The following is a 24443-nucleotide window of genomic DNA, read 5'->3' on the forward strand; positions in this document are numbered from 1 at the left end:
GAACCCCGAGGGGGGAACCCATTGCCACGCCGTCCTTTTGTCGATATATTTCGCCCCTATGTGACAGGAATGGGGCTTCCTTTGTACATGCTTCCAGCATCTCTTTTAAGATTTTTTCGGGGATCGGTAATGGTGGTTTCTCAGAGCGGTATATCTTGTCCATGATGATTTGTATTGTTTCATCCACTGGTACGTTAGTAAATAAACTTTCAACGTCCAGGGATGCTATGTCTTCGTCGGGTGCGGTGTCTTGCAGTAGGTCGATGAATTCCGTCGACGATTTTAGCGAGAACGTTGAGGGAATGTACGGCGTTATAATTTCGTTCAATTTCTTAGCCACTTTATACATGGGGGATGTCATTTGGGATATAATGGGCCGTAGCGGGTTTCCCTGTTTGTGAATCTTGACTGTGCCGTAGCAGTATCCGGGTGCAGAGTCTCCGATGATTTTTGGAAAGCTTACTGTTCTCTGCTCTTTGTTCGCTTTTTCTGTTAGTCTCATCATTTTCTTTTTGAGGTCATTTGTTGGGTCTTTTTTAAGTGGCTGAAACTTATTATTATCACTTAGTATATTATCCATTTTGGTGTCGTATTCATCTCTATTCATTATGACGTACACTGCGGTTTTATCTCCTTTGCGTATTATTATGGTTTCGTTTTCTCTCAGTTCTTTTGCTGCTTTTTTTAACTGTGGACTGACTATGCGACTAAAGTAGTTACCACGTGTTCTATTGGCCTCACCCAGTAATTCAGCGATGCACTCTTGTTTAAGTTCGATTTTGCGTTCTTCTTTCAGTCGCAGTAGTTTATCGATTAATACTTCTGTATTAATCCTCTTGGATTCAGGGTGTGGTTTTCGTATGTAATGGCAGTTCAGGCCTAGATTTAGTAACTGCTTTTGGTGTTCACTCAACTCCATTATATAGTCAGTGCAAGGCATAGCAAAAAGCTTCTGATATTAAACGGTGGACCAGTGAGAAACGAAGAGAAAAAAGCCGGGTATATTAACCTATCAGGAATGGAGTTGAGTGAACACCAAAAGCAGTTACTAAATCTAGGCCTGAACTGCCATTACATACGAAAACCACACCCTGAAACGTCGCATGCAGGCCCACAGAAACCAAGGAGCCATTCATCAGCACTTTGTGGATACCCACAATAAAAAACCATCATTACAAGAACTTCTCACAAACACCAAAATAATACACAAGGAAGGCAACTACAATCGTTTATTGATATCAGAAGCAGTCAGCATCGCCATGCAACGTCCCAGCCTTAACATCCAACGTGAGGCAGACCGTTCCTTGCCCTCGTGTAGGAGGCAGCCCTTTAACCGCATGGAACAAAACCCCCACACGCGGACAGGAGCGCACACTGACTTTCAGTGAATTAAACATATATGTAATTAATATATATTTATGTATAATGTGTATATAATAACTTACTTTCAACTTTTTTATATAATTTCTGTTGTTAACATATTTATTTATTTGTCTTATTTTATGTTTCACTATAGTCTTTTGTAAATACTTAAAACTAGGTATCTGGCAATTGTACTACCTTTCCGTCCTCATGACGTCACAAAACGCATGTAGGCTCATATTTGTATCAGTATGCTTGATAACGTCAATACGTATAGGTTGACGAAACAGCTGTCGCATGTAAAAATACTGGAGTAAATGGAAGAACCCCATTATGTGTCCATTAGTAACCTGAACAATGAAGTAAAGAAAATAATTAGAAAATATGAAGCAATTTCAAAAAAGCTGGTTAACAGTGAGAAAGCCATTCTATTCAATGAATGTTGTATCTGTGAAAAATTGTGCCCTAGAAGTAATTATATATATATATATATATATATATATATATATATATATATACTATATATATATATATATATATATATATATATATATATATTATATGATGCTACTTTCATAACACATATTATAACCTCTCTTTGACTGTATGAAATGTTATATAACAGAGTGTTTGCAACATTTTCAGATTCCTTATTTAGCTTAGAATTATAGGATGTCTTAAAATGTATGTTCAGATTTTGCATAACATAATTTAAAAGAGTATAACACAGAATGAAGAAGTAGAGAGATTAATTTTGTACGTTCCAAGCTAGAAATTGTTTCCATAATATGTCATAGCCTCGAGATTAGAGGAGCTCGAGATCTTCATTTTGTTTTCATAACATGTCAGTCAATTTTACTTGCTCGAGGAGTCTGTTTCAGATGAGTACGTCTTTGTTGAGCATACTACGTACAGGACTGGTTTTATACGTGTATGTCTTTGCCGAAACCTCGTGAAGATTTCACGATTTTTCTGTAAAGTTACATCATGTTAAAAGCTTCTAGAAAGATTGCACCATCTTTAGCAAGCCAAAAACGTTTTGTGCAAAATCTACTGTTCAGCTTCCTTGCGAAAAGAAAGTTTCATTCAAACTTAGAACATTATTGCGTTGAGATCTCTCTCCTCTCTCTCTCTCTCTCCCACATCACTTTTGATTTCATATCAACGTAAAGTAAAGATTTATACCTAGTCATTGGTCACTTGTAACTCTTAGATTTTGTAATTCTTGGAGCTATTTAGTATTATTTAGTGCTTTTTATGGAATCTGAACAAACTTTGTATAAGTGTGCAATGGCGCCTTTTCTTTATTGAAATATTGTGAATTAGTGAAATTTTTGGAGCTAGATGCAGCAGAAAGAAACAATTGGCACCAAGGTAAAGTGTTTAGGTTTATTAGTTGTAACTAATAGTTACAGTGATTTGGTGAAAATTTTGTGTTTTGTGTTTGTTTCATTTGAGGTGATTTTTTGTGTATTTGTCCATTTTCATTTGAAGTGATTTTATGTGCATTTATCAATTTTCTTATTGAAGTGATTTTTTTTTTTTGCATTTATCCAAATTTTTTTATTGAAGTGTGTTTTTATTTTATACTCTGTGTGATTAGTGCTTCTTACAATTTTGGTATTTTCCGTGATGTCTTCTCATTTGTATTGACAATTTGATTAACTTAGTTGTTTTCAATAATTAATCGTTGCACATTTAATTGAATTTAAAACACTTGTGAATTAGTTTGCATTTACTTAGAATTCTTTTCAAGTTTTATTGTTGTTTAACACTTGTGAATTAATTTCCAAATTTTAGTTATTACATAACACTTTTGACTTTCTATTGAATTAATTTTCTTGAATTTTGTGATAAATGAATGCTGATTTAATTTTACTTAATTAATTCAAAAATTAATTAAACTTTGGTTTGTTTGCAAGTAACGATAATTTTCCCTGATATTGTGAATTTCACTTATAAATTTTGAGTTTAATAATAAATTTTTGTATTTAAAATTTTTATAAGTTTTTCTTTTTCACCAGTATATTTATATTTAGGTAGAAACATAGAGTGGTAATTGAGCTGTTTTCCTTCAATTTACTTGAAGTGAGTTAGAACCAGAGAAGTACTTAGACTTCTGAAATCAGGGAAATACTTAAACTTTTAAAGTTGTTGATGGAGTGATACCCTTTAATTAATTTGATTACATATAAAACTACATCACACTTGTTTTAATGAGCTTAGTCCGATTCTCTGCAATACTGGTAAGTTGTTTAAGGGATAATTGTTGCTTTTAGAGAGTTCAGTCGTATTTTACTTGTGATGAAGGTTCAGGTGTCTGGCTGTTGTGAGGTACTCATTTAATGATTGGTAAGTGTAGTAACTATATACTTGGCACTTTGTCACAATATATATATATATATATATATATATATATATATATTATATAATATATATATATATATTATATATATATATATATATATATATACATATGTATATATGCAAAGCAAAGTACTATGTCGTGCATCTAAGTAAATGGGGATACAATCCACAATGATGTGAAGTCCTCCTGTAGTTTTATAAAATATATATTTCTTGTACAGCAAATTAAAGCTTTCGACCATCAGCTGTGGTCTTGTCAGCTAAAACAAGACCACACCTGATTGCCGAAAGCTTTAACTTGGTGGACAGGAAATACATATTTGATAAGATTACAGAAGGACTTTACATCTTTGTGGATTGTATCCCCATATGTATATATATCATATATGTATATGTATATACAATATATATATATATATATATATATATATATATATATATATATATATATATATATATATGTAAATGTGTATGAACTGTACAGAAGTCAGAGGAGAATCAGGAACAAAAGTAGGTTTGATTAAAAAACATCAGTGATATCGGCCTGTAGCTATAATTTTGCCATGATTATTACAAATGTGCAATCATTTCTAGTCTTCATTATTAATATGGCTGCTGCTACTGCTGAAGGTTTCTTTTGATGCATGGGATGTTAAATTATCATATTATAGGCGATTTTGTTGTAACGTACTCAGGCAAAATTGAAATGTTTTTGTTATACCTGCATCTTTGTAAATGGTGGAACGTTATACATCTTGTACGATGGGAAAGGGAGAGACAGAAATATGTTATGTTTGAAAGTTTTCAGACTTAAGGTGGGAAGAGATTTCTGGTGTGTTAAACTTAAAGGTATGATGACGAATTTAAAATTTGACATTCACTCCCTTTTTAGTCACGAGTAAAGTTCACCTCTAGTTAGAACTATCTAACAAGTTCTTAAACGACCTCGTTAAAACTGTCTTCAGATTGTAGTTGTAACTCGTAAACTGCCAAGTGACTAAAGTCTCATATCCTTAACCTTTCAAACGGACTCCATCTTCGTTTTTGGATTGTAACTCAAATGGTTTCAGTGTGTCCTATGCCCGTTAAGTCAACCTCAGCAAGACCAGAAACGTTTGCCTCAATTTTTATCGAATCGTATCCCGGGAGACGTTGTGCCTATTATTCGTAATCTCGTCAACATTAAGCCTGGAAAAATTTCTTGCTTTCTGGGTTCCTGTGTATTGATGCTAATATGGCCGCCCAAAGTCTGGAGCAGGATACAGTTGGCTCCGTGGCCCGGACGTCCTACCTTCTCTTTGGAAGTATCCTAGAGGGCGTGCGTTTCGTGGATCCCATGGTCACTGTCGTCACTTATGTAAGTAGCGATACGAAGTCTCCTGACCTGTCTTTCCTTAATCTATGTGACCTTCATTGTTTCTTTGCAGCGGTATCTTTAGTAGCACTGCAGTTGTCTAAAAGCCTGGTCATGATGTAATGACGAAGGTTGAAAGGAGGGCATCGTGACTTGATATTCGATTTGGCCAGTTGCAGCCAAAATTTCTGCTATATGGTACTGTTCGGTCTCACGCAATTAACCTGCCTTTTAAAATACTTCAATTTTAAAATATTTCATTTTCTTTTAAGCGTCCTCATCAGGATTCAAGTCATTCAGATATTAAGTGCACTTTTTCCTAAAACTGTCTACTTGATCAAAAAAAAAAAAAAAAAAAAAAAGTGTTCCACTTAACGGTACTGTTAAAATGTCGGCCCCTCCCCCATATGATTTGTAAAGCACATGATTTTAACATCCTCTTCGTTTTCAACACAGGGCATCGCAGCAATGAAGCTACTTTATCAGGTCCTCGTCTACATGAAAGTGCTCACACCGTACCCTGGCCTAGAGGACCTTATAGAATCGACGAGTGCACTTGCGCCTGCTGCGGAACAGAACGACACTTCTATCCTGGAAAGCCATCTTAAGCAGGCGATACGCGTCCTGAGCGTGATGGAACAGGGGATTGATTTTTTCCAGTGAGATGAGCGAAAACTTTTAGAGGCACTAATTGTATGTGTGTATATATATATATATATATATATATATATATATATATATATATATATATATAATTTTTATATCTTTCTGTAGCATGAATCCTGCAGAGTGAATAAAAGCCTTGTCGTTGTCATGGGTATACTTAAAGCACGTCGTTCCGGGCTGTGATTTTGAACTTTTATTTTAAATAAATCATGTGCATTGTAGTATTTAATATTGTGAACGAAAAACAACTAGTTTTTAATTATTTTTTTTTATCGAATGTTATTGCTTTCCTTTGATTCAAGCCTGTTGCTTTTTATACATTAGTTATACGCTAGAAAAGAAAACTATTCCTTTATTTTGGTCCTATGATTTTTTTACACTACTTTCTCTTTCTGGATATAATTTCTTTTGACTTTACTACGAGCACAAAGATTAATTTTTTTATGAATAAAATATCTCTTCTCAAACTGCAAATTTTTGTATAAAAAAACTGGAGATGTAAGAGCTTTAACTACTTGTCCATTCATCTGGTATTGTGTATTTTACACAGGAGATTTTGGGTAAATGGCAAAAGTGTGATGATTAGATTGATGACTGACCTCTGAATGAATGACGAAACATATCGGTAATCTCTTGAACCGGTTTTGATGCATTATCTCTTCAGATTTATGAAGGAGTCCACAGAACATGAAACACGAACGCAACCAAAAAAGTAATGTTTTGAGAGTTTTGACTGGACACTAAAACTGTTTAGAAGATACAGCAAGCCTACCAACTCCTCGGGAAAGCTAGGTCTATCGGAAAAACTCATTCTAATTATGACATTGCAGCCAAGAAAATTTTTTGAGATAAATGTTACGCGACCGTTCTAGAAATCTAGTGCATGTTCAAAGGAGAGAGAGAGAGAGAGAGAGAGAGAGAGAGAGAGAAGATGAGAGGAGAGACGAGAGAGAGAGAGAGAGAGAGAGACTTATTCACAATGTCATCTGGAAAGACTGCTCAGGAATGATAAGCAGCCTTATAACGATCTGATTTCTCTAGTCTAGTAAATTCTTGCCATGAGTTTTCAGAGTGAACATCATTAAATTTGAGTCATGGTGTCATTGAATATATTGAAAGAATTTACTATAAAAAACGCTTATCACAATTTAACTCTAATACTAATAGTAAACAGTAGTTGAGCAAAGAAACAATATGAAACTAGCAAATAGATATTTCCCTTTTTTTCTTGCTTTAAAAAAACAAGCCTGTCTGTAGAAAACAATGGACTTATTAACTGTCTGTGTCGCTCTACTTCAGCGTACGCTTGTTTTTTGTTTTCAAATTACCTCTACTTTCTATTTTTAAACAACATTCGTTACTTAAGAATTATCTTCAAAACTACGAAGTTTTTGGAACTAGAACAGCCGTTCCAGGCCCCGAAATTGTCCGTAAATAAAGGCGTGCTAAAGGGTAAGCTACTTCACCCTTATTTGGCATTCTCATAGATTTCATAATGCATTGTGGTCTGAAATGTTAGAGAAGGTTTGAATTGGAGTAATGACAAACAATTGAGAAAACTTAAGCATGCAGATGATGCTGTTTTAATCGACAAAGCAAAAGTTTTTCAAAGCTTGATTGATGGAATGCAATAAATATATATAGCTAGAGAGATGGGACTCAAAATAAATCGAAGAAAAACTCAATCTGTATAGTGAGGGTAGAGTATGCACAAAGGCACGGAATGATGATAAATGAAGAAATCATTGAGGTTCAATTTTTAAAATGTTTATGAACCAAGATATCCAGTACTGGTTCACTTGAATTAGAATTTAGTGAAAGTCTATATAAGGTCAATCAAACAATGGTCAGGCTGAATAAGATCCGGAAACCAAATAATATATAAGACTTGATGGGTCTGTATTGCTATACTGACAAAATCGTATTAGGACGATGAAACTATGGTTGAACGGTTTTGTCGATAAGAAAATAAGCCCCCAAAAGTATATTAGTAGCCATATGGCAGGATAGAGTGAACAATGATACCATAAGGAAAATTACGGATATTTCTTAAAGGAGATAATCGCGTAGATAATCACAAGAGGGCAACGGAGGCCGCTTAGACATGTCCTTCGAGCGAACTCTGGGAGATTATTATTATAGTACGTGACAATATCATCTGGGTTCCTGTGGGCACCAGGAGAGTTGAAAGGCCTAGACCAACTTGGATGAGAGCAATTTGAAGCCATGCTGGAGGTGAGTGGGAATTTGTAGAAGACAATGCGCAGGACAGGCAGAGTGACGGAATTTCCAAGAGACCCGTCTGCGTCAAGTAGCGGTGGAGGCGTGATGATGACTTCCTGAATGAGAGGGATATGGGGAATAATTTCCTTGAATTTTGAGGAGCAAAATGAATAGCAGTATCTTCTTTTAATAATCTATATTTGAACTAAAACTCCAAAGCCTTTTGAGATTACAGACGCAGGTAAAGCACGAGAGTTTTACGAGCAAGATAAATAACCAACCACTTCGACGAAAATTCTCCAAAGTAACAATATACTGGTTATATAAAGCTAAAAGGTTTTCCCGTACCTTTAACCCAAGAGAACAGAAAATAGGTGAAAATGACGATATCATTAATACAATGGTTCCAGGTAAAGCTTTGAGATATCTTAACTTCCAAAATCAGCCACCATTACTTTATTCTGAAATTAATTGTCTAAGTATAGGAATGCAGATGGGTGTACAATTCAGATTTTTATTAGTTTTACAACAAGGATAACTGTACCCATGCATATACGAGACTTCACATCAGTTGGACACATAGACACTTGTAGGGTTGTAAAAAGATATGATTTCTTTGGGACCACTCTACTTTTCGTATGACGTCTATTGTCCCAAAAGCAAAGATTACAGTAATTACGTTCAGGATGGGATGGATGACACTTGTTTTTGTTTCTTTCTCGTTAGATTTTTAGGCAAACTGTATAGAAAACCAAGTGATAATCAAGAGATATGAGAAGACCAGCGAAAAGATTGCTAGGCTGAAATGAGTCTGTAAGCGAACAGTAATTGTTGATTTCCTTACGATTATTGTTGACTTTGGCAACAAGATTCTACTTTCGAATAATGTCCAATTCTCTCTCAGACTGCAACTTACGTTCATCTGGTCCCATCTGCTGCCGTGATCTGGCCTGAGCTTTTACATATTGCTTACTCGGGAGTAAGCCTACAAACTACTTTACTGTTGTTGTTGGTGTTGGGGGATAGGAAAGAGTAAAATGGACTGAAAAAGGTGTTTCGCATAGAGTAAAAGGTACGGGAATTTTAGTATAAGATATTTATGATTTATTTATTAGCATGAGAACGTAAAAAAAAAAATAATGGTGTGCATGTTAAACAGTACAGAAAAATTTTTTCTAATAAAATATAACATATTTTCAAAATTTTTGTTGGTGAAATAATGTGCTTATTGTCCGTACATTTTAGCACGTTTTAATTTATTTGATGTACTGAATTTAGAGGCTATATTTCTATTAAATTATTTTGTGTTTCACTTATAACTGAGAATATATAAGCGTGTTTATTTGTGACCTTTTTATTTGATTCTTCTTGTTAGTATGAGTTTCACTAATTATGTGTATTGATTACGAAGACAACTTCACGTTAAGTTAGGAATATAATGCTTACAGCTTAAGCATCCGGAGAAAATCTTGTACACGTTCCGAGTAAGCTGGAAGTCGGATTACGCTTTGTTTTGTCTACAGGCTTATCTCCCATTGAAGTGTTGTCCTTGTTGCGTTTATGTTTCTGCCCATTTTTTAAAGTGATTTTGTGAAGTTCTCTTTGGTTGGTTTTTATTGACGACATTTTAGGTGGTAAATAAAAATTTGAGTGGGATATGTTCTGTAGTAGTAGCTTACTTTGAAATAATCTGCGCAGTTGTATAGAATAAAGATTGCCAATAACTTTCCATAACACATACACAAACACAAGTATATACATACGTGCGCACGTACACACAAACACACACACGCAAATATATATATATATATATATATATATATATATATATATATACATATATATATATATATATATCATACATATATATATATATATATATATATATATATATATATATATATATATATATATATGCATATATTACATAGTCATATAAATACACATACAGGCATATATATGCGTAAGTAGCCACATGGAAGGTGAAAAATTAAATATATACTTACGTACATATTTGTCACAGACATATATGTGTGTGTATATATATATATATATTATATATATATATATATATATATATATATATATATATCTACATATATATATATATATATATATATATATATATTATATATATATATATATATATGTGTGTGTGTGTGTGTGTGTGTGTGTGTGTGTGTGCGTGTGTGTGTGTGTGCACGCGCGCACTCGAGCTTGAGTTTGATTATGTGCAGAGTACAGATGTAACGTGTTGATCATGAATGCGTAAGAATGAGAAGAGGCTGAAGGTATTTAGATGAATTGCTTGCACTGAACTTGGAGCGTAAAACGAACTGAATGAATGGCACGTGGAAATACGATGAAGTGGTAAAACGACGAACGGGAGTTCGATTCTCGGGCATTCCATTGAGGAGTAGAGATGTGCATTTCTGGTGATAGAAGCTCACTCTCGACATAGTTTGGAAGTCACGTAAAGTCGTTGGTCCCGTTGCTGAATAATCACTGGTTCCATGCAACGTAAAAACACCATACAAACAAACAACATGATAAAAAAAGAAAACCAAAGATTAATCGGCAATATCCATATTTGTTGAGGTAGTATAAAAGAAGGTAGTCAAAATAATGGTCATACCTGTACCAAGATTGAGAATAGTTAAAAATAGAATGTAAAAACTATATTAATTATAATCACAGTAATAATGAAAAAAAGAAAGTACCAGTAATGACAATAATCATAGCTATACAATAATAGTGGCAGATTCTGCAGATGACGTTTTGCAAAAACAGATATTAAGCCATTTAGGGAACAAACGCCTAATTTTCCAATCTTCCCCGCAATTTAGATCTTCTTGCCTCACTACTTAGGATGCTTTGTACAAGCGAATTGCTGCTGTTCCTCAGTCGGGTGATCAGACTGGACATTGTTCTCCTTACAGTGATTTTTAAATTGCCCTGGTGGTTTTTTGTGAACATCTGTGTGTCGGAGTGGTAGCGAGGAGTGTTTGTGAGGCGTATCAAAATGCCATTATGAACAATAGTGATACATCTCATAGTCTCCCTGGTGTAGTTCGTCCACAGGGAACACCCATAGATGCTGTAGCAATACGAGCGGAAGAGCAACAGTTTCAAGTCTCGGTGACAGAAGGCAAACCTCCTTGCAATCATGTTGCTAGTTGCACATATAGTCCAATAATTAAAGTGAAAAAATATAGTCAGGTTGGAAAAAATTGCTTTATTTTGTTTTTCAACTAGATTGAACAGGAAATCAGGTCTGCTATTCAGGATAGAAAATCTACCCTGATCTGCTCACTGCTAATGCCCCAAAATTGCCCTAATTCAAGATGGCCGACGCTACAGCTACTGTGTGCCAAAATTACCACATCTTAGTGACTATTATAGCTATGAATCCAAACAAAGTGTCTAATTCTATGTTTTTCAGGTCAAGATATTAATTTAGCCTGGTAATATTTGCCTGCATGTGACATATTTTCAGATAATTGCAATGATCCTCTAAATTTCTTTGTAAACAACAATTAACAAATGATTATACTTTTAAATTATGTCATCTACAGCATGTTTTCACCTATGTTATTTGCAATGTTTCTAGGTTCATAATGTTTGAATTTCATTTCATTTGTACAGGTTGCATGTGCATGGAATAATTGCATGATTGTAGTGTGGGTCAATAAACTAAGGCTGAACAGATATGGCGTGTGTCATCTGTAGGAAAGTGATTAATCTAGACAAGTCCAAATAGTGTGTCAAACTGATGGAGAGAGGGTGTGCTGGTATTAACAGAGCAAACAAAGAAAGAAACTTAGATGTTCCAGATGTGGTCTTTAACAAAAGTCATGATATCCTTGTGCGCAAAGTCTGCAGGAGTAGGCCCACAAATCCCAAAACCATCAAGTCTGCCAAAACGCATGATTCTTCTGAAGTGTGTAAGCCAAACCTGAGATCAGAAGAGGAAAATGTCTTCGATTTCAAAACCTACTGTGGAGTTCTTGTTGAAATTTCTCTAGCAAAGAAAAATCCTACCAAAGCCATCTACAGATGCAGTCATGTTATGACTTTAGGATTCCAAAAGAATATCATCAGTCACTGTCACATCAGGGAGGATGATTGGGCCTTGAAAGTCAAGTCTCGTCTTTCTATGATAAATGATCTACCAGCTGAGGAGGCTCTATACCATCACAATCACACATGCAAGGATCTATTTATGAAGGGAAAGGCTCCTGCAGGATTTGCATCTGACAAGTGCAAATCTTTCCGCAAGAGAAGAAAAGTTGGTCGACCTAGGAACTACACAAAGTCCTTTGTCATGTACCTAAACAAGATGGAGAAACTCCAAGATACCCATCCACATGTATACAGCAAGTTTATTGACAGCCTTTTCGTCCTGAGAAGGAGTGACAAATATTGGGCAGGCATATACAGTGACCTGTATATTGACCAAGTTCTTATGCAAAACATTAAAGCAGGTGGTGCTCTGACTAGAAGTCGGGGTTTGAAGAGTTTACAAGTCTGGTAGGGTTACTGTCCAGTCCAGCATGTGGAGAAATTAAGTATATCTTAGTTTTACCAGACTACTGAGCTGATTAACAGCTCTCCTAGGGCTGGCCTGAAGGATTAGACATTTTTACGTGGCTAGGAACCAATTGGTAACCTAGAAACGGGACATACAGTTTATTGTGGGATCCGAACCTCTGATTCTGCGTTGGTCGAGCCGAGAATCGAACTTCGAACCACCGGATTGGTAGGTGAGCGCTAAAACCACTCGTCCAACGAGGAACTATCATGTGGAGAAGTCAACAGGGCCATGAGAGAAGCGACCAGTCTTCAAGACATCAAGGACGCAGAGATCCACAAGGACAGGTCAGCTGCTAGGATGACCAGAGATGCCAAGGATGTGCAGACCATCCTGAACTTCTTTTCTGAATGAAAATCCTTCCCCTAGGTTTCAAAGGGACTACATAGTCTCTCATCTGGAGTCATAGCTGACAAGTCTGTTAATAGTGGGACAGTGCAAATAATGATACAAACATCAAATTGGGCACATTGTTCTCCAAGGGATACTAATCAAATCTGCCTGATTGGCCAATTAAACATGCAAAATGATGGCCATTTTTCAAGATGGTCGCCAAAATAACCACCCGAAGTTGATATTTTGCTTAGAAATATTTGTAGTTGTCCGAATTGCATGATCTAAGTGTAGATTCCTATGTTTTTAAGCCTGCTATCTATATTTCCTAGCTTATAACATGGTTAAGGCGCTGTATTAAAGGAGTGATTGTCGGGCACTACCAAGGCACATTGGTGACATCACTGCTGTGAAACTCAGCATGGGGTTCAGTGTCAGCCAAGTAGGAAATTTATGTTGAAATCATACTGCAACATCCTACTAGTATCCCAAATACTGCCTAATCAACCCCAAATCAGTTAGGCAGCTGCACCTGAATAGACAGGACGTGCCAGCGCGGAAGAGCTGAACCAAGGATAACAGGGTTTTAGTTATCTGGATGGTGTACAGATCACACAGGAGTTATGACACTGGATGAACGATCGGACTATGTGTATGGCACAGTGCAAGAACCTAGTTGTATCCCATACAGGAAAGCACCTATTGTATATTACAGGACATAAGAGGCCTATTATACTATCACATGTACAGGGTGGTAAAAGGATAAACCCTTGACCCTGAACGTCATTGTAATCATGGATAAAAACTCTACTGGATGATCATGGAAGACAGACTGGACTAAGTGTTCCCTGTGTCAGGAGGTTAAGAAAGAAGATCTAAAATCTCCCCAGGCCAATCCTGCCAAAAGAGGGGATGATGGATATATGAACCTGGCAAAGAATATTCCTCTGTTTCACTCACTCAATGTGCTACCAATCAAGCTAGACCCTGCAAGACTTGATGAAGGTTTTGGGATAGAGGAAACGTTGAGAAAAAATAAGGCACAATATCATGAGAGTTGCAGGGTTCTGTTCAATAACACAAAGTTACACCGAGCTGAAAAAAGAGCAAGTCATGTAGGTATTAGTGATGAGGGCAGTAGAAGTAAGATTCCGCGAAAGCTTCAGAAACTAAAACAAAAGAATTCTTCTTCTGCGAAACTGAAGGAGGGGAGCTTAGAGAAGCAATGACAATGCAAGTGAACAGGAGAATAAATGAATGTGCCAAAATACTCAGTGATACAAAACTTCTAGGCAAACTAAGTGCAGGAGATGTAGCCCAAGAAGTGACATATCACCCTGGCTGTTTGGTGGCATTGTATAACTGAGAACAGGCATACCTAAAGGTGCGGGAGCAAGAAAAAGCACAGGAACACTGGAAGGATGCATATCCAATTGCTTTCTCTGAACTAGTCACCTACATCTGAAAGATGAAAAATGCCAGTTATAGGCTACCTATTTTCAAGCTTGCTGATTTGACCAAGTTTTACACGCAGAGGCTGGAACAGCTTGGTGTTGACTCACCTGATGTTCACCCTACTCGACTCAAGGATCAGCTGCTTTTGCACATTCCACAGCTGCAAGCTCATCGCCAAGGACAAGAAGTTCTGTTGGCTGTTGAAACTGATCCAGGTTCAATCCTACCAGAAGCATCCCGTTATGGTGAAACGATCCATCTACCAAAAGCCACTGGGATAATAAGACGAGACATGCTCCGTCAGAAGTCGAATTTCAGCAGCTATTTTCATGACAAAGACTTAGAACAGGCAACAGGCTGTGCCACCATCCCTGCTTCAGTATGTATGCATGATCGAACATGGAGCGTCAAAATCAGACTTTGCTACATCATAATTTCTACAGTACAACTGCATCGCCAAATACAAGGAAGGAACGGATGTCCACAGACATTCCAAGGACTGGGAGCCACATTTTGCAGGCTATAGGGGTCTGTATGTGTTTGAAATTCTTGAAGCGCAAGTTAATGTTTCAGTGGGAGAACCAAAGAGAGATACAATCATCATTGACGGCTCAACATTTATCAGTGCCTCACCTCCACATACCTCAAAGACATTTAATGACTATGCCAAAGAAGACATCCTCCCAAAGGTGGAATCTTATGTTGCTCGGTACAAGCGGGTGGACATAGTCTTTGATGTATACAAGAAATCAAGTCTGAAATCAGAGGCGAGGTCAAAAAGGGGGAAAGGAATCAGAAGAAGAGTGACAGGAACAAGCAAGACACCAGGAAACTGGCAAAACCTAGTTAATGACCCCAGCAACAAGACTGAACTGTTTCACTTCCTGGCCAAAAAGATGTATGAAGCAGAAATGACAAGCACAGTTATCGTCACAAAAGGAGAGGATGCCATTAGCAACACAGTGAAGTCTCTGGATGCTGTGTCCCATGTTGTCACGAAGAAGCTGATAGTCAATAATCATCAAGGCTAATGACATAGATGTGCTAGTCATAGCAATATCTGAACTGCCATCCTTCCAGAAACTAGGTCTTCAGGAAATGTGGATTGTTTTTGGCCCAGGAGCCCATATGCGATAGATTTCAGTCCATGAGGTAGTTTCTGCAATTGGGCTTGAGAAAGCTAGAGGGATCCCCTACTTTCACACATTCACTGGATGTGACATTGTGTCTGCCTTCCATGGGAAAGCGAAGAAATCTGCATGGCAGACTTGGAATGTATTTGATGATATTACTGAAACATTCATTAATCTCAGTCAGCATCCAACATTGATTCGTGATCTTGACATGACAGATCAAGTGCAGCCACTGGTATGGACAAAGCAAGAATAAATCTGTTTGCCCGCAAGCAGAGGCCGTACAACTCAATTCCACCAACACAGGCAGCCCTCAGAGAACATGCAAAGTGTGCAGCCTACCAGGCTGGGATCATCTGGGGCCAGGCTGTAATCCACACATGAGCAGTCCAGCTGAATGGGGGTGAACACAGAAAGAAGAAGCATGGTAGATACATTGGACAACACTACCACCGATTGCAGCAAGTTGTCAAGAATTGACAATTTGCTCCTGTAAGAAGGTTTGCAAAGGAACATGCAAGTGCTCTCAGGAGGAGCTTCCCTACACATCACTCTGCAGCTGCATATGTGAACAGTAGCAGATTGAGAAACAGTAGCACAGTATGCATAACTTTGAAACTGTACTAGCTGGGACAAAACTTATGAAAAAAAAAGACAAACATCTTGGTGGTCATCTTGAGAAATATGTTTTAGTGTGCCTTTTAAACAGGAAAATATAGTTCAGAAGGCTTCTAAACATAGGAATCCACACTTAGATCATGCAAATCAGACAACTACAAATATTTCTAAGCAAGACATCTACTTTGGGTGGTTATTTTGGTGGCCATCTTGAAAATGGCCACCATCTTGGATTTTCAATTGGCCAATCAGGCAGATTTATTTAGTATACCTTGGAGGACACTTGTGCCAAATTTGATGCTAGTGTCATCATTTGCACGATTTTTCTGTTATCTGCCCCACTAAAATGTAGAAAGTGCAAAATCAATTGATTACACCATATTAAAATCTATGTAAGGCAAATCGGTAGCAGAGAACACAAGTTCTACAAGAGAGATCAGATTACCACACTTGCTGTCTCATCTTACATTGCAGTTGGAGGAGAATGCCCGGAGATTTACCCAAACAGTGGTTCCAGTGCCTTGTTGTGGCAGGAACCAGGACTCTTTACACAAAAACCTTGTTTACATATGAGTTATTAGCTTATCTCACAGCTCTGTTTGATACCTGTCTCCTAATGTGTCTTCCAGACAAGGCCAGTCTCCAGACAGACCTGGTAAAGAAGGTACCATCCTGTGTAGTAAATCAATGGTCAAGTTATGTGGTGTACATCCTTGATGGTGGTGCACCCTTGCAACGATTGCTATGGCCAAACCAGACAACATATGCCAGTCTCTCCATATTTGATGGCTATGGAAGAGGTCCCTCTACCAAGGATGAAGCACATCAGAGACGTGCCAGCTTATACATAAGAGCAGACATTAATTTTAAGCCAGAAATGCAGTTGACCATGAAGAAGTAGACTTTCCTTGTAAATCCCAGAAACAAACAAAAGCTTCTGTACTTCACTGGTAATGAGCTGAAAATAGCTGAAGTTGAAGTCCAGCACTGTGCTGGCAAAGCCGACTACGACATTGTGTCAACAGCATGTGCTATGAGATCAATGGTAGTTATAGGGGATGACACCAATCAGCTGGTCCTGCTCCTGCACCATCTAAGTCCTATACATCAAGATAATTTCTTGCAGACAGGCAGCAAGATTCTCAACATCTGGATCCTCCAAGTTCATCTAACTCCTGACCTTACTGTATCATTGCTCTTCCTACATGCAATCACAGGGTGTGATGCAACATCAAGGCCATATGGCATAGGAAAGGTCATGGCAATGAGCAAATGCCATCAGCTCAAGGATTACGCCAAATTATTCATGAAGGCAGATCAGTGTCACGGTAGATGTCAACAAGCATAGGAAAGCTGCTCTAGAAATTGTATGCAACTGTGAGCCTGGAAATAGCCTTGACTTTGAAAGAGCAGGTAGGTTCAGTAGTAAAGTGGCACTCTTGACTCTCTTCCACCCACCTATGAAGCAGCCAAGTACTACAGTTACAGAGTGTACCACCAGGTACAGACATGACAAGGAAATCCTCTTGATCCAATAAAGTGGGGTTGTTTTATCCACAAAGACCAGAATTTAGAGAAACTCAAGCCAAATAGGATGCAGAGGGATGCCGCTCCAGCATCTTTGTTGAAACCAGTCAAATGCAACTGTCACGGCAAATGTGACAAATATATTTGTTCCTGTCACAAAATTGGACAGTTGTGCACCCTGGCTTGTGGTTACTGCAAGGGAATCACCTGCACCAGTGCTGCCTGCAGTGAACAGTGAAGCAGAGCTTCTGGATGATTCGACTTACTAGATATTACATTTCGGAATGAACTTAAAGAATGTTGTCACAATCAAGCTCTAGTATCTTCTCAGTCTTATTGAAAATGCTTTAGATGAATTCCCTGACCCCCAAAACATAGGATTACACACCTTGTTTGCATTTGTAGCACTATTAGTTAGAAAGATGTTTAATTTTTTTGTATTAAATACTGGCAATGGCAGCCATCTTGGGTTAAGCAAATTTAGGGCATTAGGAGTGAGCAGATGAGGGTAGATTTTTTACCATGGCTATCAAACCTCATTTACTGTCAAAATCAGCTGAGGAAAAGATAAAGCAATTTTTTCCAACCTCAGCTCTTAAATTACTGGACTTATAGTTTACAATGCTTCTGTTCTATGTCTGTCATATCTTTTAGGTCGTCCGGGATGATATGACCCAAATACGGAAATTTGTGCACGAATTCCAGCCGATGATTTCCGAGGAAAATTTGTGGTTCAACAGTTTGCTCAAGCGATTTTGGGAACAACGACATGCACTGGGTCTTGGTTTCATTGTGTAGGATATCAAATTCCTCTGCATATTGGTGGCAAGTGTTGATGAGTTGTTGGAGACCTTGCACTGATGGGGAAATCAGAACCATATCGTCGGCGTAACAGAGGTTGTTTATAATTGTTTCATTGACAGTGCATCCGATTGGGAGTGAGTCCAATTTGACATTCAAGGCATCTGTGTACATATTAAACAGGTATGGAGAGAGAATGCCCACTTGCCGAAGCCCTTTTAGGGAGCCGAAGGTGTGCGACAATACATTAACCCATTTGCCACAGAATTGCTGTGTGGAGAACCAGCAATATAAAATGCCAATTAGATATAGGGGTGTGCCTCTTTTATGCAGCTTCAGGAAGAGCTTCAGGTAGTTTACTCTGTCAAATGCTTTTCTCACGTCCACAAAACATAGGAAAACAGGAGAGGTTGATGATATGTAATAGTTCAGCAATTCTTTCAGTATGTAGCTGTAGGTGTCAGTTGAGTGGTTTGCTTTAAATCCGAATTGGTTGTCAGTGGTGTGTAGAAAGGGGAGAACTCTCACTAGAAGAACTGACTCAAGTATCTTCAACGTGATCATTGTGATTGCAATCGGCTGGTAATTGCTATGGTCAGCTGCATCATTTAGCTAGTTTTTGATTAATGGTGTCAAGTGAACTAAGAGTAGGGAGTCTGGAAGAAATTGATGAATTATGCATGCATTGAATTGGGTATCTAGCAAAATGTAAATCATCACACCCGGGCGATTTATTATTAGGTAGGCTGATTATGGCATCCCTGATGTTAACTGGCGTAATACGATCTGCAAAATGAAATTGAATGTTATCAGTAAGGAGGTTACCTACATTCCCTTGGGAGTCTTGATCATTTATGTAATTCAGGATATTGCTGAAGTGATCGCCCCACATACTTGCAATAGCCTCATCACCGATTGCTTCTCCTACTCTCTGGGGCAGCTTTTTAATTTTGGAATTTAAGGACTGGATATCTTTCCAAAGATGGGGATAATCACCGGAATTCTAAGTTTCTAGACATTGCATGGTCTGTTAGTTGTTTTTCATTTAATCAGCAGTACTTAAGAGCAAGTTTGAACTACGCTCTCGCCTGTCTCATTAGTAATGCAGAGTGTCCTTCCCTTGGGCTACAATTTTGCTTCCACAATAAAAACATTCCTTGTGAATATGAATACAGATCTTTAACCAAGTCCTTCCATCCAGGTATATTACGATAATTACCTTGACGAAATCTAAAGGTATCCCTGTCCAAAGCAAGCATAGAGGAAATTATGTCCGAATAGAATTCATTCAGATCCCTCCTGTGGTGGTCATTTCTACAATTTGTTAGCACAAAATAAGGAGTCTACTGGCTGAACTATTGACCACAACCTGGTTTCCGTGGTCGCCCTAAAGTATCTGGTTTTCTGTTGGTTTTTCAAATCCCAGTTTACTGCTGGTGGGGGGTCAGTTAGGGGTTTCACGGTAAGGAGGGATGGGGTACTGTAATAGGATGTGATCGTAGGCCGTTGCAAGATCGAAGCGAATATTGCATGTCATAATAGAATCATGAAGTTGTGGAGATGTAATGCAATGGTCCAGCCAGGAGGTTGTAATTGTGTCCGCTCTATTTTGTACATATGAATAGGAGGAGGGAGGGAGGAGCATTACATCGCTAATATGAAGAGCATGATTTTGACAGAAGTGAATGAGTTCATTATAAAATTGTTTTGTGGGATGAGAATTAAGGTTTCTGATTCTACAAATATGATCAGCAGGAGAATCGTGAATAATACTGTGTAACTCACCTAGGATCATGCTGTATTGATCAAATTTATTGTTATCTTCCCAGGTCAGATAAACATTAATTATTAGGATATTAGAATCCCGTACTGTCAATCACCTGAAGCCCCAGCAATCTGTCACTCCTATGGGTCTTCACGTTTACCATGTTGTCTAACGATTTGTGTCACAGGAAAGAGAGGCCCCCATTTTGGGCGACTGGCTACGATTTGATCTGTAACTTGCATCGATGAAGTCGAGAAGGTTCTCAAGTCTTCATGTATTGAATCGCAGATGACAAGGTCATGTGGCCAGAGGAGCGTTTCTTGCAATGCAATGATGCCTTTGAAGTTTTTGCAGAACATGTTTAGGAGAGGATTGTTCCTTTTGGGGCCGAAAATATTCCAAGAAATTATGTAAAGATGAAGGAGGTTATAGAAGGGTCGTATCTTAACACCCATGAAGCTTGAGAGTGATAAAACAGTGTATGCGAGTATGTGTGTAGCAGGATCAACACAATGAGGATAAGGTATTTGTGCTAGTGTATAGGAAACGAGGATGCTGTTGGGAATATGCATGCATACACAGTCACACACAACCTCTCTCTCTCTCTCTATCTCTCTCTCTCTTTAATATGTATATATATATATATATATATATATATATATATATATATATATATATATATATATATATATATATATATATATATTCATACATACATATATATATATATATATATATAGATATATATATATATATATATATATATATATATATATATATGACTGGTAAAAATGTTCTGTAACAACAGAATTCCATCTAATAAAAGGAGCCCATAAAAACACCAAAATGTAGAGAGAAAAGTACTATATTTCAGAGGCTGCTGTCTCTCTCTTCAGGTATATGATTCATATACCTGAAGAGAGAGACAGCAGTCTCTGAAATATAGTACTTTTCTCTCTACATTTTGGTGTATGGGCTCCTTTTATTAGATATATATATATATATATATATATATATATATATATATATATATATATATATATATATATATATATATATATATATGCACGTTTATGTGTACGCTTCTATGTTTATATATAGGAAATGTACGTACTTTGTCGAGATCGAATTTCTGCATTCTGGATTCGCCTCTTCTTTAAATCTTTATGTATCAAGAGTAGATACACCCATGCACACACACACACACACACACACACACACACACACACACACATATATATATATATATATATATATATATATATATGACTGGTAAAAATGTTCTGTTACAACAGAATTCCATTTAATAAAAGGAGCCCATAAAAAGACCAAAATATAGAGAGAAAAGTACTATATTTCAGAGACTGCTGTCTCCCTCTTCAGGTAGATGAATGAGAAAAGTTAGCAGAAAAGGTGGTATTTATACCAAGAGGTCCATCCACAGGCAAGCCAATTTAGGTCATCCCCGCTGATAATCTTCCTTTAATCTTCTTAAGCGTTGATTGAATGAAAATCTTGTCGATCGTATCTGAAATCCATGCTCCTTTTGAGATGTTCATTACCTGCCTCTCTTTTATTAAGGCCGATTCCATCATTTGACTCCTGTACCGGCAGTTGCTGCTATAAATTACACGTGACAAATTCCAGTTTATTCTATGGTTATGTTCATATATATGGTTGAAAATAGCCGAGTTCTGTTGTCCATACCTAACTGACCGTTTGTGTTGTATTAATCTCTGGGGAAGTGATTTACCTCTAAATCTGATGTAAGATTGGTCACAGTCCTGGCATGGGATTTGATAAACCCCAGTGTCCTTGGGAGATGTCTTTTGTTGGACGTTAATCAGGGATTCGGCTAAGGTGTTTGGGTAAGTAAATGCAAAAGGATTAGATTTTCCGAGGGTCTGAGTCAACTTCTTAATCATATCCAGGTGTGGAATTTTTATTTTATTGTTGGGTGTATCTCTGGTCTTGTCTTTAGGGGGTCGGTAGAAAATTACGTTTGCTTTGTGAATTGCTTTCTCAATTCTATTGTCAGGATACTTTAGAGACGAAAGTTGCTTATGAATTAATTCAAATTCTTTTTCCAAGAAATCTGGGGAACAAATTCGTAAGGCTCTTAAGAACAGGTTGCTGGCTACACCTATCTTGATAGCAATGTCGTGATAGCTAAAGTAGTGAATGTATGAAAGTGAGAACGTTGGTTTTCTGTACATGGTAAATTTGTATTCTGACATGTCTCTGATTATTAAAACATCAAGAAAAGGACTTTTGTTGTTTGTTTCCCATTCAACTTTAAATATGATGCTGGGCACTAATGCGTTTAATTTTGAGAGGAATTCATTAAAATTGCCCCACCTATTATCCCAAAATGTTAGAATATCATCTATATATCTCATCCACAGCATGTTTTTGGGTTTTATTGCATTTATTACTGTAGTTTCAAAGTATTCCATGTACAGATTGGCTAGAACAGGACTTAAAGGACTACCCATACTACACCTGAATTTTTGCTTGTAGAATGATTCCCCGAATGAAAATATGTTGTTAGATGCACATAATTCAACTAACTCTATTATTTTGTCAAGCGCCAAAGACAATCTTCCATTAAGACCCATCGTTTCATATGCAGGAGCTTTCAATTAAAAAATTTCTAAATGGTTAGCTGGCCTCCTTTCCCCTTTTTTAGGGACTTTTTCTCCCAGTCATATTAAACATTTGGAAGATTTTTGTCACAAATTCAGAGAAGCACATATACCACTTCACAACATAAAACTTTTAAGCCTTGACATAGACTCCCTATTCACAAAAGTACCAGTACAGGACGTTCTTCAGTTTTTAAGGGAAAAATTATCCCCCTATTCAGATCATTTCCCATTGGCGCTTGACAAAATAATAAAGTTAGTTGAATTATGTGCATCTAACAACGTATTTTTATTCGGGTGTAGTATGGGTAGTCCTTTAAATCCTGTTTTAGCCAATCTGTACATGGAATACTTTGAAACTACAGTAATAAATGCAATAAAACCCAAAAACATGCTGTGGATGAGATATGTAGATGATAATCTAACATTTTGGGATAACAGGTGGGCAATTTTAACGAATTCCTCTCAAAATTAAACGCATTAGTGCCCAGCATCAAATTTAAAGTTGAATGGGAAACAAACAACAAAAGTCCTTTTCTTGATGTTTTAATAATCAGAGACACGAAAGAATACAAATTTACCATATACAGAAAGCCAACGTTCTCACTTTCATACATTCACTACTTTAGCTATCACGACATTGCTATCAAGATAGGTGTAGCCAGCAACCTGTTCTTAAGAGTCTTACGAATTTGTTCCCCAGATTTCCTGGAAAAAGAATTTGAACTAATTCGTAAGCAACTTTCGTCTTTAAAGTATCCTGACCATATAATTGAGAAAGCAATTCACAAAGCAAACGTAATTTTCTACCGACCCCCTAAAGACACGACCAGAGATACACCCAACAATAAAATAAAAATTCCACACCTGGACACGATTAAGAAGGTGACTCAGACCCTCGGAAAATCTAACCCTTTTGCATTTACTTACCCAAACACCTTAGCCGAATCCCTGATTAACGTCCAACAAAAGACATCTCCCAAGGACACTGGGGTTTATCAAATCCCATGCCAGGACTGTGACCAATCTTACATCAGATTTACAGGTAAATCACTTCCTCAGAGATTAATACAACACAAACGGTCAGTTAGGTATGGACAACAGAACTCAGCTATTTTCAACCATATAAATGAACATAACCATAGAATAAACTGGAATTTGTCACGTGTAATTTATAGCAGCAACTGCCGGTACAGGAATCAAATGATGGAATCGGCCTTAATAAAAGAGAGGCAGGTAATGAACATCTCAAAAGGAGCATGGATTTCAGATACGATCGACAAGATTTTCATTCAACCAACGCTTAAGAACATTAAAGGAAGATTATCAGCGGGCCTGACCTAAATTTGCTTGCCTGTGGATGGTATAAATATCACCTTTTCTGTAAACTTTTCTCATTCATCTACCTGTAGAAGGAGACAGCAGTCTCTGAAATATAGCACTTTTCTCGCTATATTTTGGTGTTTTTATGGGCTCCTTTTATTATATATTATATATATATATATATATATATATACATATATATACATATATATATATATATATATATATATATATATATATATATATATATATATATATATATATATATATATATATATAT

General features: G+C 37.1%; 1 protein-coding gene across 1 annotated transcript; it reads left to right on the forward strand.

Moving 5' to 3' along the window:
- Window positions 1-4745: 4745 nt before the first annotated feature.
- LOC135211747 (uncharacterized) lies at window positions 4746-5822 on the forward strand. Its single transcript, XM_064244983.1, has 2 exons — window positions 4746-5086; window positions 5540-5822. Exons 1-2 carry the CDS (start codon window positions 4964-4966, stop codon window positions 5744-5746), a joined length of 330 nt encoding a protein of 109 aa, XP_064101053.1. The 5' UTR covers window positions 4746-4963; the 3' UTR covers window positions 5747-5822.
- Window positions 5823-24443: the final 18621 nt, after the last annotated feature.

This window comes from Macrobrachium nipponense, chromosome 4, assembly GCF_015104395.2.
Source record: "Macrobrachium nipponense isolate FS-2020 chromosome 4, ASM1510439v2, whole genome shotgun sequence".
Lineage (NCBI taxonomy): Eukaryota > Metazoa > Arthropoda > Malacostraca > Decapoda > Palaemonidae > Macrobrachium > Macrobrachium nipponense.